The 17,507-nt window shown below is 39.9% G+C and overlaps 1 protein-coding gene across 1 annotated transcript in view; it reads left to right on the forward strand.

Annotated features, from left to right (window-relative positions):
• Positions 1 to 17,507, forward strand: part of SLC25A21 (solute carrier family 25 member 21) — a 487,120-nt gene that overhangs the window by 442,094 nt on the left and 27,519 nt on the right. Inside the window, exon 7 of the mRNA XM_039255723.1 lies at positions 11,183 to 11,347. Within this exon, the coding sequence (XP_039111654.1) occupies positions 11,183 to 11,347 (165 nt within the window). The remainder of the gene's footprint in view (positions 1 to 11,182; positions 11,348 to 17,507) is intronic.

Here is a 17,507-nt window from a genome sequence, read left to right on the forward strand (position 1 = left end):
TAAAAATAACTGCTTGTCATTTTTGGCAAATGTAGTTATTTCCTATGTCTTTGTCTGGGACCCACTAGCTCCAAAGCCTTCCTCCATTGACTAGCACTTTCTTTTATCCTGAAAGGAGATACCCTTTTCTTAATCTGTGTCTGAGTTGACTTAATCCAGTCATCAGGTGTGCCCACTTCAGCATTCGTATGGTTAGGAATTATTATTACTTTCTTCACTTTGTGGCTTTGTGCATTGTCAAGAAGTGTGTATGTTGGAGGTGGTAGGTTGGGTGGGGAAGAGAGTGGGAGGGAAAAAGGAATTAATGCTCAATGCATTTAAAGATTATGCTCTTTTAAAAAAAAAGTTTTAGCCCAAGTATAAAAGTAATGCACACAAAAACTATGTATTTCTATATGTAAGTATGTAAACCTACTAAAAGTGATCTAGACTACAGAGCAGTTCTGGCCAATAGAAATATAATGTAAGCCACTAGTACCTATATTTTAAAAGCCCAAAAGGGGCGCTTGGGTGGCTCAGTCAGTTAAGGGTCCAACTTTGGCTCAGGTAATGATCTCACAGTTTGTGGGTTCAAGCCCCACTTGGGGCTCTGTGCTAACAGCCCAGAGCCTGGAGCTGCTTCAGATTCTGTGTCTCCCTCTCTCTGTGGCCCTCCCCTACATATGCTGTGTTTCTGTCTCAAAAATAAACATAAAAAAATTTTTAATAAAAGCCCAAAAGACACATGAAATTTAATACTATATTTATTTTGATTTAACCCAGTACATCCAAAATATTGTCATTGCAACATGTGATCAGTATAAAAATTATATGAGATATTTTATGCTCTTTTTCATATTTGGTCTTTAAATCTCATGTGTACTTTATGCTTGCAAGTACATTTCAATTTGAACTAAGACATTTCAAATGTTCAATAGCCACATATGGGTAGTGATTTCTTTATAGGACGGTGCAGGTCTGTCATGCAAACAAATTCATACAACTTACAAATTATGATTACCTCTAGAAAAGAGGTCTAGAATAGGGGAGTGGAAGGGAAGGGTTTTGTGTAGCTGAATGTTTAACATGAGAATGTATTCAGCATTACCTGCGAACATTTAGTTTAAAAAGTAACACTTTCATTGTAGAAAATTTAGACAATACAGAACAGTATGAGGAATTGTATGTAATCCAAAAGAAGCATTCTGTGGTTCTGCCAGAACCAAACGTCCCTTTAGGGAGAAGGTTCTCAGCTGACTTAGGTAGGAATGATTTGCTGGCCCATCTTAAGTCTCAATAATGCATAATTCAGTTTCAATTACCTCATTTGCAATAGCAGAAATCCTTGTTTTCCCCTGCTCTCTAATTTCTTAAAAAATTTTAAACCTTACATGCAGACTATTGAAGGACATATATACACAGAGCTGTCTAAAACAGGACAGCAATTGATGAGCTGGCAAACAGGCCCAGAGTTTGAGAGATGCACCCATCATGCTTCATACCATTTCCTAACATTGTGTCCTTGAGAAAAGTGACATGCCTTTCCTTGAATGGTAAAGTGTTGACAATCAGTCCATCCATCTTACAGTGAGGCATCTCTGTGAAGTGGCTAGAAGCACAAGCTCTGGAGGGCCATCTCTGTTACTATGTGACAGGTTCTTATTTCCCACTCTGACTGTAGCCCAGCTTCCTGTTTCCTTAGGGAAAATAACAGTAACAACCACATTAGATGGTATAATCAGGTTTGAGATGTGTATGCAAAGCAGCCGATACAGTACAGTGATGATTAAATAAGTGTTAGTGTTGTTACATGTTTTTATGAGAATTTAAATGGGATAATATATACACAGATCTTAACACAGAGCCTGGTGCACGGTAGGCAGCCAACAAGTAACATTTCAGGATGCAAGTTGATCTTATAAATGTTTAAGTTTACATAAAGACATTTATCTTAAGCTAGTACCCCAATTAATACTGAGCATCACAGGTGACTGCTGTCATGGGCATGTAAACAGTTTATTGAGCTGAGCGATCCTTTGTTTTCTCCCTCAGCCCACATTAGGCCGCTCTCAGCTGCCAATATGAATTCTTCATCAAGGCTTAAGGGCTGGCAGCCTAGTTATAGTGCCTTTTGACAAAGTCTTCAAACTCAGATGCAGGTCTTCTATCATCAACAGTAGGAGCTGGCTACCAGCTTGCTGTAAATACCTAGCATATAGCAGCAGAAGTTAGAGATTGACACTAAAAACATTTGAAGGCACTTTGGAAAGAATCCCACCACGATCAAGATAGTCTTCCTCTGGGAAAGTTGTACAAAATTCTCGATCAGGCGTTCCTGATCACTTCACGTGGAGGTTGTGAACTAAGCTCATTTCTGGCCTTCTCAGGTAATTATAGCTAGCAGTGTGGTAGAACGCTAAATGGAGGGGCTGCAGGCAGAACGGCCAAATGGCTTACCGGCACCTTTAAGAAGAGCAGAGCAGTCTCCCCAGAGGCTTGTTTTGCGGCTAGATTAACACGTGTTCCGCCTGCCCCCCCAGTAGTGTCAGTCTCTCAGGCAACCTGCCTTCTGTTCCCCCATGCTACCCTCGCGTCTTAGATACGAATCACTCTGGATTCCTACACAATATTTGCAGTATTTGTGGCTTTTCCTATTTCATCAGCCAGAGAAGGTGAGTCAACATGGTCCCTCAAAGATGAAAGTTTCCCAAGAAGTTGCGGCAGGTGAGAGAGGTTCCCGCAGTGGAAGACAGCCTAGGGCAATGGTAGTCAACATTAATCTTAATATTACACTTCATGTCTTGTAGGCAATGATAGGGTGGTAAATACGGAGCACAGGGACTGCCGTGGTCTCAGGGTACACAGAGCAAGGTCTAGAAGGAGGTTGTGGGAAGTAGGCAGATATCCCTGTTGGTCCTGGGGGAAGGGCAGAGCTGGTAAACGGCCCGAATGGGGTCCCCTCTGGCTGGGGTCCAGAGGCAGTACTGGCTGAGAGCAGAGGCTGTGTCTGTAAGTTTCTTGGAGCCCCAAATGCAGTTCCCATGAGAATTGCCAGGAATGGCAGGTGACTTGCTGGCTCCAGCTGCCTGGGTTCTCCCTTCTGTGGTCTAGGCTTGATCCTCCAGCCAGTCAAAAGTATGTTACCCATAAAATGTGCCTTCGCACTCAGTTTAGCCATAAACTATTCTAAAAATACAAAGAAGCTGTGGTTCATTTGGTTCCTGATACTTCCCTCCTATCTTTCCAGCTTCTGTGCAAAGTATTTCAATAGGTGTGCTTGTCTTACCTCCACTTTTTAAATTACCACCATATCAGTCAGACTCTAATCCCTGCCACACTTCCTCCAATTCCAATACCAGAATCTTGGCCAGCATCTTAAAATTCACAGTGAATAAAGAAAACCGGTCTCTAATTTAAATATGCTTGACCTTCTGTGGGGAGCAAAGTAATCACAGCTTTGTCATGCTCTGGTTTGGTTCAGTGGGTGTAAAAACATGTTCAAATAAAATCGGGATAGACCCAAATTTCCCCCCGTCCTTCAAACTAAACCCAAGCAAAGTGTTGTTCTGGTTTGTAGTCTCTTTGGCTTAGGACAAGGCTTGCCTGAGGATTGCTCTGTCGGAGATGGTTTGCATATCCAGTCCTGCCAAAAGTGTGACTTTATAATTTGTTGTCCTTATAGGACCTTTCTCCTCTCTAACTGGGTGCATCATTTTTTAATCTATATATTTATAAGAACTAGAAGTCCCCTATCAATTGTGCTAAGCCAAGTGGAGTTTGGTTGGCATGCTCTCTGCAAGCCTGGAAAATGTGAATTTCTCCCCAGGAGCAAAATCTTGTATGAATTGTTTCCCAGTTTTTCTCTCCACTTTGAAATCTACTTCAAAGTTATTATTTGGCTAACGGGTTATGTTTTCCTTCCCTTGAGGTCTATAGGATTTGCCTCTGATGTATGGATGGGGCACAGGTTTTCCTCCTCATTTTTATCTACATTACATATGAATATAATCATTCTCACCCCCAAATATGAAACTAAGGCTTAAGTGAATTGCAGAAGCCTGTTTCCCCTCTATTTAGTCTTAAAGATGTTCAACCCAAGAAAGGAATAATTAGTCTTCTACCTTTGTGATATCATTATAACTTTAAGGCTCAAGGAATGGATAGCAAATGTGTCATTGATGGCAGAATCTTTAAAGATAGGAATTTTTTAAAAATCAGTTCAGGGTTTGATTCTGGTTTTGGATAATACCACATTTCTCCTGGGAGCTTAATCTACTAGAGACCAATTAGATCATATATGATATCACAAAGCTTAGTGATTATTTTCTCCTAGGCAATTAACAGATGTTTAAACTTAGTTACTTTATGTAGAATTAATATAAAGTAAATAGAATGACTGTGTTTTGAGACTATCTGTTTCAAGAAAGAGGGAAGTTGAGTTAGAGAATGAGCGTGTGGCTCTGTTTACAGATAGTGTGAGAAGCCAGCTTCAAGGGCATGTCAACATTCACGATGATGTACTGAGTTAAGTTCAAATTTTTCCTGCATTACTATGTGAAACACTGCCTGGAAACTGTTCAGTACATAAATTATTTCTTTCCAGTCTGTGATTCTTGTGGGCAGAAAAGTGAATTATATATATGAATCCATTCCTATAGTTATCTTTCAACAATACCTAAGGCAGCAGCCAAGTTGTCTCTCTATTATCATTTACAGAAAATCGATCTCAGTCTTCCATTCAGCTGTGCCAGGAACTCTAGATTTTTGCTTTCAGAATTGAGACCTTGAAGTAATGATAATAGCTACCATTTACAGAACATCTACTATATGCCAGATACTGTGTAAGACACCTTACATGTTTTTTCCTTTATTTGATTTTTTGAATTTATATGATTTTGTAAATTGTAAAAGTATTACGCTGGTTTTTTCCTACAAATCAAGTAATACAAAGCTACAAAAAGAAAAAATAGGGGTGTCTGGGTGGCTCAGTTGGCTAAGCATCTGACTCTTGATTTTGGCTCAGGTCATGATCTCACAGTTTGTGGGTTCAACCCTTTGCATCTGTCTCCCTCTCTCTCTGCCCCTACTCCCCACTCCGCCCATGCATATGCACACGTTCTCCCTCTCTCTCTCAAAAATATTTCAAAAAGAAAAAATAGGGGTACCTGGGTGGCTCAGTCGGTTAAGCATCCGACTTTAGCTCAGATCGTGATCTCACAGTTTGTGGGTTCGAGCCCTGGGTCAGGCTCTGTGCTGACAGCTCAGAGCATAAAGCCTGCTTCAGGAGATTTTGTGTCTCCCTTTCTCTCTGACCCTCCCCTGCTCATGCTGTCTCTCTCTCTCTCTCTCAGAAATAAATAAAACATTTTAAAAAATTTTTTAAGAAAAAATAGTTGATGATAATTTCCGCCAACACTCTCCTCTAGTCCCAGTGCTTTGGTAACTGCTATGCATTATGCCACTTTTTCCAATGCCCACACATACACACATTCTTGGTGTTTCAAATTCTCTCATTACCCCTATAAGGTTCGTGCCTTTATCTCCATTTTATAGATGGGGGAAATTAAAGCCTAGTGAAATTAGTAGCTCTAAGGAACTGAACATTAACATAGAGTTCTCTTTCTAGTCAACCACCCTGCTTTTATTGGGATAAAGAAATGAGGGTAATTATGAAACCTAAGGGAAAGTCAAAAGCGTTTCTGGAAACCTCAAAAAACAAAGGCTCCTTCCATGTTGCCAGTCTTTGAGTGGCCACCGTTGTGGCCACAGCACAGTCACGGTCCCTCCTGCTCTGCCAACAATGAGGGGTCAAGGCACAGCGTCAGCATCTCATCACCTGGAAAGCCCTTTGTTCCTCCAGGGATGTTTATTGGGCAGCAACTTGGTATTGATGTAGATTTGTGACTTAGCATCTGGGAAAGTTTGTTTAAGGCAAATTGTTATCCCCTCACAGATTATTTAAAAATTGACCCATTCTGGGTCGCCTGGGTGGCTTAGTCGGTTAAGCTTCCGACTTTCGCTTAGGTCATGATTTTGTGGTTTGTGGGTTCGAGCCCCGTGTCGGGCTCTGTGCTGACTGCCAGCTCAGAGCCTGGAGCCTGTTTCAGAGTCTGTATCTCCCTCTCTCTCTGACCCTCCCCTGCTCACACTGTCTCTCTCTCTCTCTCTCTCCTAGAAATAAATAAAAATATTTTTTTAAAAATTGACCCATTCATCAAACATAAACTCTAGGTAGAGATTATAATTCTATTTTGAGTGTCTTTCTGTCTATAATCTTGTCCTATTAAAATAAACTATAATGATAAATTAACAAAATATCTGAGCTAAAGAAATCTGTAGCTGTGGAATTTTGAGCCTAATTCCTCTTCTTTCACTTCTATTTTGTCCTCAAAAAACAGGAAGGGATGTTTTTTTCTTTTCAAAGTTTATTTGAAAGTTTATTTAAAGTTTATTTTATTTCAAACCATTTTCAAAATGCTTTAAGACTTTATTTGACAAATGAAAAACATAAGTGATCTTCTATCTCCTGAAGAACCAGGGTATTCTCCCACCTAAATGCAGCAACTGAGTCTCCTCTTTTTCAACAAAGCTGTGTTTTTCTGAAAGGCCAGATATGGACACTTACTCCATTGTGTAAAGGTCTCCTCCAGTTTGCTTTCCAGCCATGTGATGAAATTCAATGCAATACCCTATTCCACTGGCTATAAAATACAACAAAATTCACCTTGTCCTAGGAAGCAGGTAAAGGAACGCATGTGGAGCGTGCTATCTTTTGACATGGTGTGCCGAGAGCCCTTCTCTGGCTTCAGGGATGGAGGAGATTCATTAACAACACCCTGTGTCTATACCTATTGGCTGTACTCTAATAGCTATTTACCCAGAGAACAATGCCTTCTGCCTACACTTCAGTCTGTGATCTCACAAGCTAATCAGAGCCAGCTATGGTCAGTAGTTGGATGGAAGGACTCCAGAAAAAATAGCTCAGGCTGCCATAAGTCGTCTCAGTGATTTGTTGGTAATACTGGTCTCTCAGTGAGTAAGGAATGTGTCCCGGAGTGGTGCCTGGGAGCATTGTGTAGGCAAAGAAACTTCTCTTTAATTAAGCCTCTTAAGGACTTTTAAAACAGAAACTTGATTCCATATTTCATAACCATTGTGGAATATTCTCATGGGCAGATATAAAAAATTCTCAGCATATCTCTCCAAATAAAAAAGCAAAAATAATTTGTTTCTAGGAGCAAAGTTCTGCACTAGACATTTAGCACAGCACATGGCATCTACTAGGCACACAACAGGAATTTGTTGAGTAAATGAATGTATGGAAGAACAGATTTCCCAGAATTAGCAGTCGACAATAGCTGAAGTGAAATTGAAAGAGTTTGAGTTACGTCAAATGGAAATACTCTGGCAGGTACCAGCGAACTGACGATTTCTATAAAGCTGAGAGCAGTGTGATATCACAGTATTAGCTACATTCCAATCCACTTATTCTTCCCTACTTGCGTTCTGGTGCAGTCAATGAAAAGTACTTCTAGGAAAGTTATAATGCAATTTGGCCCACAACTGGTAACTAAATATGAAAATTGCAGTGAATCTAAATGTTGGAAGGAAACTGAGCTGGTGGGTGACCTACTGGGTTGGATAGTATTGGAATCATTTGGCTGATGATGCCAGTCAGTCACCATTTTGTTTTGAAATGGAAGCCCAGTAATCAAATAAGTTTAGTAAAATTCCTTGTGTTTACAGAGATCTAGTCAAAATGATTCTATATTTTCCTATTTAAGCATCCCAATGGAAGTCATATTTTGCCTTTCTAATTAAATATTTGCTTACATGTGTGTGACATATGGCTGAATGAAGTGAAAAGCACAATCCTACTTTAATGGGAACAATCCTTAGTTAACTTAACTGCAAAATAAGGAAAATATACCTGCTCCCCACCTTGCAGGATTGAGAAAAGCAATCAGAAAAGCAAGTGTGTGAGCGGCCTTAGCTTGAACACTGGCACTACGCCTGTGATCTTGAGCAATTAACTCAACCTTAGTTTCCCCATTGGTCAAATAGGAATAATAATAATCCTATCTCACACACTTGTTGAGAGGATTAAATAATGTGATATATGTAAAGTGCTAAATGTCTATGTTAGTGGTTAACATTGATGAGCACTTCCTGTGTTCCAGGTACATGGTAACGCACATGAATGTGCTCTCCAGGCTGGAAGCTGGGGCAGGTAGAGGCACTGCTGGTGACTTTTTCATTCCCAACCTTTGCTCCCATGTGGCCTTGTTTCTATAGCCACAGACTTATCCAGTGGATAATTCTTACCAAGGATGTTAACTTTGAAGGATAAGGAAGAGGCCATTTTGTAGGATCCACTGCTCTAAAGAGGAAAGTCCCTGGGATGAGCAAGATTCCTGGACAAGATCTCCAGACCAAAGACTAGATTTGGTTAGGCCTCAGAGGAAGTAGATCTTTTCATCTTGCATTTCTGGATGAATTTCTTGTGACAAATCACAAGAGTCCAGGACTCTGGGAAAAGGAAAGGACAGCCAGAAAGAATGAAAAGGAAGAGGCTAGTTATTCATACCCTTCTTCTCCCTCAAATCAGCCTCCACCTTTTTAATGTCATGGCCTTCAGCCAACAAAGAGATTACCTGTTATTTCATTACTAGAACTATTTTTTTTAAATGTTTTTTATTTATTTCTAGGAGAGAGAGAGACAGCATGAGCAGGGGAGGGTCAGAGAGAGGGAGTCACAGACTGAAACAGGCTCCAGGCTCAGAGCTGGCAGTCAGAACAGAGCCCAAAAAGGGGCTCGAACCCACGAACCGCGAGATCAAGACCTAAGAGAAAGTCGAACGCTTAACCGACTAAGCCACCCAGGCGCCCCTAGAACTATTTTTATTAATAGCATAATTACCATTATTATTGTCAGTATGTAGTGAATGCTTCTATAGGAAAAAATGCTTTCACTTATTTATGATCAAAGCAATCCAGTGAGAAAGATTCTCTTCTTCTATCCTTCTGCTATTATTCTTAGTTTACAGATGAGTAAAGTGAGGATAAGTCAGCAAATAATATCCTTACCGAAGCTATGTGGGATTGCTGAGACTCCAGTCTGGAGCTGTCTGGCTCCAACCCATTATTTCTATCTACTGTGTTGCTCTCTGATTTACTTAATGATTCACAACTAGAGTTCAGACTCAATCAGGCACTTGAGTTCAAAATCTGCTCCCTGGTTGCCTTCCTCAGAGCAGGAGAGCAGAGCCTCCGCAGTTTGCTCAACATTACCAGAGTCTTTCCAACAGAAATGAATTTCTGCTCAACTTGTCCTCAAGTCTGTTTTGAAAACCAAAATAAATAATTTGTGTTGATAGTCAATGTGCCAGAAATGAACCAAAAAAGCCCCATTTTGTAGGACAGAGCATGAACTTTAACCTTCTGAGAATTTTTGGTTTTCCTATATGAAATGTTTTTTATTATTTTTAAGATGCATTTTCATGTGTCTTGTTTTATGTTGCAAAAAAAGGGTTTCCTTAAGCTTAATACAATTTATTGTATTGTACAGAATGAAAAGATGAGATTGCAGGTAGTATTGAAGTTAGGAGTTTTTTAAAATTTTTTTAATGCTTGTTTTTGAGGGGGGAAGGTGCGGCAGAGAGAGAGGGAGACCTAGAATTGGAAGCAGGCGGGGCGCCCGGGTGGCTTAGTCACTTAAGCATCCGACTTTCACTCAGGTCATGATCTCACGGTTCGTGGGTTCGAGCCCCACGTCGGGCTCTGTGCTGACTGCCAGCTCAGAGCCTGGAGCCTGTTTCAGAGTCTGTGACTCCCTCTCTCTCTGACCCTCCCCTGCTCATGCTGTCTCTCTCTCNAAAAAAAAAAAAAAAAAGAATTGGAAGCAGGCTCCAGGCTCTGAGCTGTCAGCACAGAACCCGAAGCGGGGCTCAAACTCACCAGCCATGAGATCATGACTTGAAGTTGGATGCTTAGCCGACTGAGCCACCCAGATACCCCTGTAGTTAAGAGTTTTTAAAACCTTTACCAGCAAAACCTATAGGATTTACTGTGTAAACAAGCTCATTTAAGTGTATCATGCTAATTATGTAGCTATAAATACAAGTAGGATGAAAAGCCTTGATTGGGTTTGTTCATCTCTGTTCTGCTGATACAACCTTAATTGCACATGATAAGAAAACACTTAGAAAGCATATGAGCACTTCAGCAACCTGCTCCAGGATCTCTGTGTTGGAGGAAAAAAAAAAAAAAAAACAAATGTCACATCAGTGCTTGCCTCATGAGGGAAAAAAATGAAATGCTGAACATTTCCCCCTATTTACTATTCAGTCAAAATGTAACAAGGAGAGATATCCTTTGTACTGTACCTCCAAAAGGATGCAATCATTCAACTTAAAAAAAAAAAAAAAAAACATGTGAACTGTTATTGTATTGTAAAGAATTACAAACCTCAGGGCAGACTATAGTGAGCTTTGTAGCATGTTCCAAAAGTAGCAATAGACTGTAGTCAAGCAGTCAGGGTATTTTAGGGTTGGGTAATCAATCAGAAGGCTGGAAGGAAGTAAATTAAAGGTCACCCACTACTCTCCGCACCACTGATTCATCATTTATCACTGGGTGATATACACTGATTGCAGTTGTTTGTAGACTTCCTCAAGAGGGTGCACAATTTATCCATGCCCAATTTCTAACCTGGTGCCACTTTAAACTGTTGAGGCAATGGACTCAAGACTAATTGTAACATTCACTTTAGAAAAACATAATTAGAAAAGTAAATATGCTGGATTCAAGAACTAAATAGAAATTCCTTTTGGATTATGCAGTTATGGATTACCAGTTTATGTATATGGTTAATCCCCTCCATTACTTTGGATAATCCAGAATTGGATACAGCTATTTACATGTCAGTAGTGATGATAGGTATTACATGACATTAGTTTCACTAACTCCAACAAAGATGTGGGGGGTTTTTGCCAGCAGTCTTCCCTTTCAGACCTGTATGCATGCAATTTTGTTTACTTTTTGGGCTTCCTAATTTTAAAAGCATGGATCTAGGCATGATTATGCATGTTGGAGGAAAAAGATGTCCCTAATAATTCTGGCTTGAAGGGAAGCTAAAACGGTAATTTACTCTATTTCACGGTCTCAATGATGATCCCTCTGGCTTTCTTCCTCTCTCCTGCAGCAACCATCCACGATGAGTTATGCAAGACACATCATTCAGAAGGAAGGCTTGGGACTCCAGGGCCTCAACAAAGGATTCACAGCAACTTTAGGACGTCATGGAGTTTTCAACATGGTTTACTTTGGCTTCTACTACAATGTCAAAAACATTGTTCCTGTCAATAAGGTAACTATTCAGTAGATTAAAATCCTGGAGAAAAATCTCATTAGTGATGATAGCTACATTTGTAGAGTGTTCATCATGTTCTAGTCACTGTGCTAAACATTTACATCTAATGTGATCCTCACATTAGCCTTATTCCTAGGCTATTGTTATCCCTATTTAGGAATTGGAAACTGAGGCTTAGAAAAATCAAGTAAATTGTTAGGTAGTTAATAGCAAAGTAGAGACTTGAACCCAATTTGGACACCAAAATCCTTGAAGTATACACCATTATACCTGAATGCTTCCCATTTATCAGTAATGGCAACTTCTAGAAACTGTGTTATCATGTAAATTTTATCTAAGAACTGTAACCTTCTCAAGAAAGTTGAAATTTTCATATTCTACATAAATTTTGAGCTCTAGGGGAACTTTATCAGCTTTAAATTTTACCCAGATAGCCATTTTTAAATTCACATAAGTTAATTAGGGTAAGCAGTAAATCAAGTCTTTAAGGACCATTAACTGTCCTGCAAAATAGTAGTAATTATACATATGTTTAATGGTAATTTACAGATGCAGCAGCCTTTTAACTTCCACAAGATAAAAGTAGCACCTGATATGCTTTAAACCCAGCATCTTTTCGGCCACTACAGCACAATTTCCTCCCACCATTATATTGCTTGCTTGCTTGCATCCAAGATTGCAATCCTGGAAGCAGCCACTGGGGACACATTTTCACATGCAGAAAATTTCCCATAGGGGTTCAGGTTTTTGTTTTGCTTAGTACAAGAGTATAGGTGGGCTTTTATAAATCATAACTATTTCTAATATGGCTACCACTGGACTCTTCAGCAAAGTTGATTATACTTACCTTTGCCCAGCTATCACCCATATTCTAGGCCAAGACTTAAGTAGCAGCTGAATCGAAGGGATGTTCCACATTAACCATCTATTGGTATTGCCTCGTTCACTAGCCAAAGTTATTAACCACATTTTACTGTATTTGGAAATCCCATTTATTTATTTATTCCGAATTTTTTCAATGTTTATTTATTTTTTTTTTTTTTAATTTTTTTAATGCTTTATTTCTAGGAGAGAGAGAGAGAGAGACAGCGTGAGCAGGGGAGGGTCAGAGAGAGAGGGAGTCACAGACTGAAACAGGCTCCAGGCTCTGAGCTGGCAGTCAGCACAGAGCCCGACGCGGGGCTCGAACCCACAAACCGCGAGATCATGACCTAAGCGAAAGTCGACGCTTAACCGACTAAGCCACCCAGGCGCCCCTCAATGTTTATTTTTGAGTGACATGTGTGCGCATCACACACACACACACACACACACACACACACCGCACACACACACACACGATGAGCAGGGGAAGGGCAAAGAGAGGGGGAGACAGAATCCAAAACAGACTCCAGGCTCCGAGCTGTCAACACAGAGCCTGACATGGGGCTCGAATCCACGCGCCACGAGATCATGACCTGAGCTGGAGTCAGATGCTTAACCAACTGAGTCACCCAGGTGCCCCTGGAAATCTCATTTATTGAATAGAAACTTCTGTTTTCTTGGACTAGAATCTGTGATTGGCCACAGTATATAGACACCCTTCCCCCACTGATTGACAATTCTGACTCCAGTGGTCCTCAGACCCCCTTCTGTGAAGAAATCTAGAAATTGAATGAAATAAATACTTTGGTCCGAAATGATAGGAGTTCAACTCTTAATACATTGGGATACTTTTTAGCAGGAATGGACTAAACAACTTGTGGTTCCCTGGATAAAATGAAAATGTAGAACCCTTGTTCAAAAATTATTAAGAATTTCAAGACCAAATAGTAACATGGTAAAACCAAGCTCTTCTGTGTGTAGGCCCTGGGTAATTGCACAAGTCACAAACACATGAATTTGACTCTGTTTTTTAGACTCTTGAGATAAGTAATCCATACAGCATGGGAGATGTGTCCATTTCTCCAGCTATCTAAAGGCTTAAAACAAATCACACACAGTGAAATAAAATATATAATAATTCATATAATTTATTACATATATTTGGGCATGTATTTTTTTTTGGCATTTTTCCTTCTATAGTTTATTGCCAAGTTGGTTTCCATATAACACCCAGTGCTCGTCCCAACAAGTGCCCTCCTCAATGCCCATAACCCCTTTTCCCCTCCCCCCCACCAACCCTCAGTTTGTTCTCAGTATTTAAGAGTCTCTTATGGCTTGCCTCCCTCCATCTCCTTAACTATTTATTCCCCTTCCCCTCCCCAATGGCCTTCTGTTAAGTTTCTCCTGTTCCGTGTATGAGTGAAAACATATGGTATCTGTCCTTCTCTTCCTGACTTATTTCACTTAGCATAACACCCTCGAGTTCCATCCATGTTGCTAAGAATTGCGATTTCATTCTTTCTCACTGCCATGTAGTATTCCATTGTATAGATAAACCACATCTTCTGGATCCATTTGTCAGTTGATGGTCATTTAGGCTCTTTCCATGATATGGCCATTGTTGAGAGTGCTGCTATGAACATAGGGGTATATGCGCCCCTATTCATCAGCACTTCTGTGTCCCTTGTATAAATTCCTAGCAGTGCTATTACTGGGTCGTAGGGGAGTTCTATTGTTAATTTTTTGAGGAACTTCCACACTGTTTTCCAGAGGGGCTGCACCAGTTTACATTCCCACCAACAGTGTAGGAGGGTGCCCGTTTCTCCACATCCTTGCCAGCATCTATAGTCTCCTGGTTTGTTCATTTTAGCCACTCTGACCTGTGTGAGGTGGTATCTCAGTGTGGTTTTGATTTGTATTTCCCTGACGATGAGGGATGCTGAGCATCATTACATGTGTCTGTTGGCCATCTGGATGTTTGGAGTCCTCTTTGGAGAAGTGTCTGTTCATGTCTTCTAACCATTTATTCACTGGATTATTTGTTTTTCAGGTGTGGAGTTTGGTGAGTTCCTTATAGATTTTGGATACTAGCCCTTTATCTGATATATCATTTGCAACTATCTTTTCCCATTCAGTCAGTTGCCTATTAGTGTTGTTGATTGTTTCTTTGCCATGCAAAAGCTTTTTATCTTGATGAGGCCCCAGTAGTTCATTTTTGCTCTAGATTTCCTTGTCTTTGGAGATGTGTCAAGTAAGAAATTGCTGTGGTCGAGGTCAAGGAGGTTGTTTCCTGCTTTTTCCTCTAGGATTTTGATGGTTTCCTGTCTCACATTCAGGTCCTTCATCCATTTTGAGTTTATTTTTGTGTGTGGTAGTAGAAGGTGGCCTAGTTTCATTCTTCTGCATGTGGCTGTCCCATTCTCCCAGCACCATTTGGTAAAGAGACAGTCTTTTTCCCATTGGATACTCTTTCCCGCTTTGTCAAAGATTAGTTGGACATACATTTGTGGGTCCATATCTGGGTTCTCTATTCTGTTCCATTGGTCTATGTGTCTATTTTTGTGCCAATATCATACTGTCTTGATGACTACAGCTTTGTAGTAGAGGTTAAAGTCTGGGATGATGATGCCTCCCGTTTTGGTTTTCTTCTTCAATATTACTTTGGCTATTCGGGGTCTTTTGTGGTTCCATACAAATTTTAGGATTGTTTGTTCTAGCTTTGAGAAGAATGCTGGTGCAATTTTGATTGGGATTGCATTGAATGTGTAGATTGCTTTGGGTAGTAATGACATTTTAACTATATTCTTCCAATCCATGAGCAGGGAATGTTTTTCCATCATTTCTTTGTGTCTTCTTCAATTTCCTTCATAAGTTTTCTATAGTGTTCAGCATACAGATCCCTTGTATATTAGGTTTATTCCTAGGTATTTTATGGGGTTTTTTGTGCAGTTGTGAATGGTATCAGTTTCTTGATTTCTCTTTCTGTTGCTTCATTAGTGGTGTATAAAAATGCAACCGATTTCTGTATGTTGATTTTGTACCCTATAACTTTGCTGAATTCATGGATCAGTTCTAGTAGGCTTCTGGTGGATTCTGTTGGGTTTTCCATGTAGAGTATCATGTTATCTGCGAAAATTGAAAATTTGACTACTTCTTTGCCAATTCCGATGCCTTTGATTTCCTTTTGTTGTCTGATTGCTGATGCTAGGACTTCCAGCACCATGTTAAACAACAGTGATGAGAGTAGGCATCTCTGTTGTGTTCCTGATCTCAGGGGGAAAGCTCTCAGTTTTTCCCCATTGAGGAGGATATTAGCAGTGGACTTTTCATAAATGGATTTTATGATGTTTAAGTAAGTTCCTTCCATCCCAAGTTTCTCGAGGGTCTTTATTAAGAAAGGATGCTGTATTTCGTCAAATGCTTTTTCTGCATCTATCAACAGGATCATATGGTTCTTCTCTTTTGTTAATGTGATGTATCACAGTGATTGATTTGCGAGTATTGAACCAGCCCTGTAACCCAGGAATGAATCCCACTTGATAATGGTGGATAGTCTTTTTATATGCTGTTAAATTCGATTTGCTAGTATCTTGTTGACGATTTTTGCATCCATATTCATCAAGGATATTGGCCTGTAGTTCTCCATTTTTTAATTTTTTTTTAATTTTTTTTCTGGGTCTCTATCTGGTTTGGGAATCAAAATGATGCTGGCTTTGTAGGAGCCAGACGTTTTCCTTCCGTTTCTATTTTTTTGGAGTAGCTTGAGAAGAATGGGTGTTAACTCTGATTAAATGTCTAGTAGAATTCTCCAGGGAAGCCATCTGGCCCAGGGCTCTTATTTGTTGGAAGATTGTTGATAACTTATTCGATTTCTTCACTACTTATGGGTCTGTTCAGATATTCTATCTCTTCCCATGTGATTTTTGGTAGTGAGTATGTGTTTAGGAATTTGTCCATTTCTTCTAAGTTGTCCAATTTGTTGGCATATAATTTTTCATAGTATTCCCTGATAATTGCTTGTATTTCTGAGGGATTGGTTGTAAAAAATCCATTTTCATTCAAGATTTTGTCTATTTGGGTGCTCTCTCTTTTCTTTTTCTTTTTTTTTTTTTAATGTTTTATTTATTTCTAGGAGAGAGAGAGAGAGAGAGACAGCATGAGCAGGGGAGGGTCAGAGAGAGAGGGAGTCACAGACTGAAACAGGCTCCAGGCTCTGAGCTGGCAGTCAGCACAGAGCCCGATGCGGGGCTCGAACCCACGAACCGCGAGATCATGACCTAAGCGAAAGTCGGACGCTTAATCGACTAAGCCACCCAGGTGCCCCTGCTCTCTCTTTTCTTTTTGAGAAGCCTGGCTAGAGGTTTATCACTTTTATTTTTTCAAAAAATCAACTCTTGGTTTCATCTGTTCTACTGTTTGTTGGGTTTTTTTTATTCTATATGGTTTATTTCTGCCCTGATCCTTATTATTTCTCTTCTTCTGCTAGGTTTGGGGTGTTCTTGCTGCTCTGCTTCTAGTTCCTTTAGGTGCACTGTTAGATTTTGTATGTGCACTTTTTCTAGTTTCTTGAAATAGGCTTGGAATGCAGTGTACTTTCCTGTTAGGACTGCCTTTGCTGCATCCCAGAGTTTGGATTGTTGTATTTTCATTTTCACTTGTTTCCACATATTTTTAATTTCTTCTCTAATTCCCTGATTGGCCCATTTATTCTTTAGTAGGGTGTTCTTTAACCTCCATGTTTTTTGGAGGTTTTCCAGACTTCTTCCTGTGGTTGATTCCAAGTTTCATAGCATTGTGATCTGAAAGTGTGCATGGTTTGATCTCAATTCTTTTATATTTGAGGGCTGCTTTATGTCTCAGTATGTGATCTGTCTTGGAGAATGTGCCATGCACACTCGAGAAAGTGAGTTCCTTAGCTTCAGGATGTAGAGTTCTAAGTATATCTGTCAGATCCATCTGGTCCAAGTGTCACTCAGGGCCATTGTTTTACTGATTTTCTGTCTAGTTGACATATCCATTGCTGTAAGTGGAGTAGTAAAGCCCCATGCAATTAGCACATTCTTATCAATAAGATTGCTTTGTTTCTGATTGTTTTAAGTATTTGGTTGCTTCTGATTTTGGTGCATAGAAATTTATAATTGTTAGTTCTTCCTGATGGATAGACCCTGTAATTATTATATAATGCCCTTCTTCATCCCTTGTTACAGCCTTTAATTTAAAGGCTAGTTTGTCTGATATAAGTATGGCTACTCCAGCTTTCTTTTAACTTCCAGTAGCATGATAGATAGATCTC

Source organism: Hyaena hyaena, unplaced genomic scaffold (genome assembly GCF_003009895.1).
Source record: "Hyaena hyaena isolate Hyena2069 unplaced genomic scaffold, ASM300989v1 scaffold_542, whole genome shotgun sequence".
Taxonomy (NCBI): domain Eukaryota; kingdom Metazoa; phylum Chordata; class Mammalia; order Carnivora; family Hyaenidae; genus Hyaena; species Hyaena hyaena.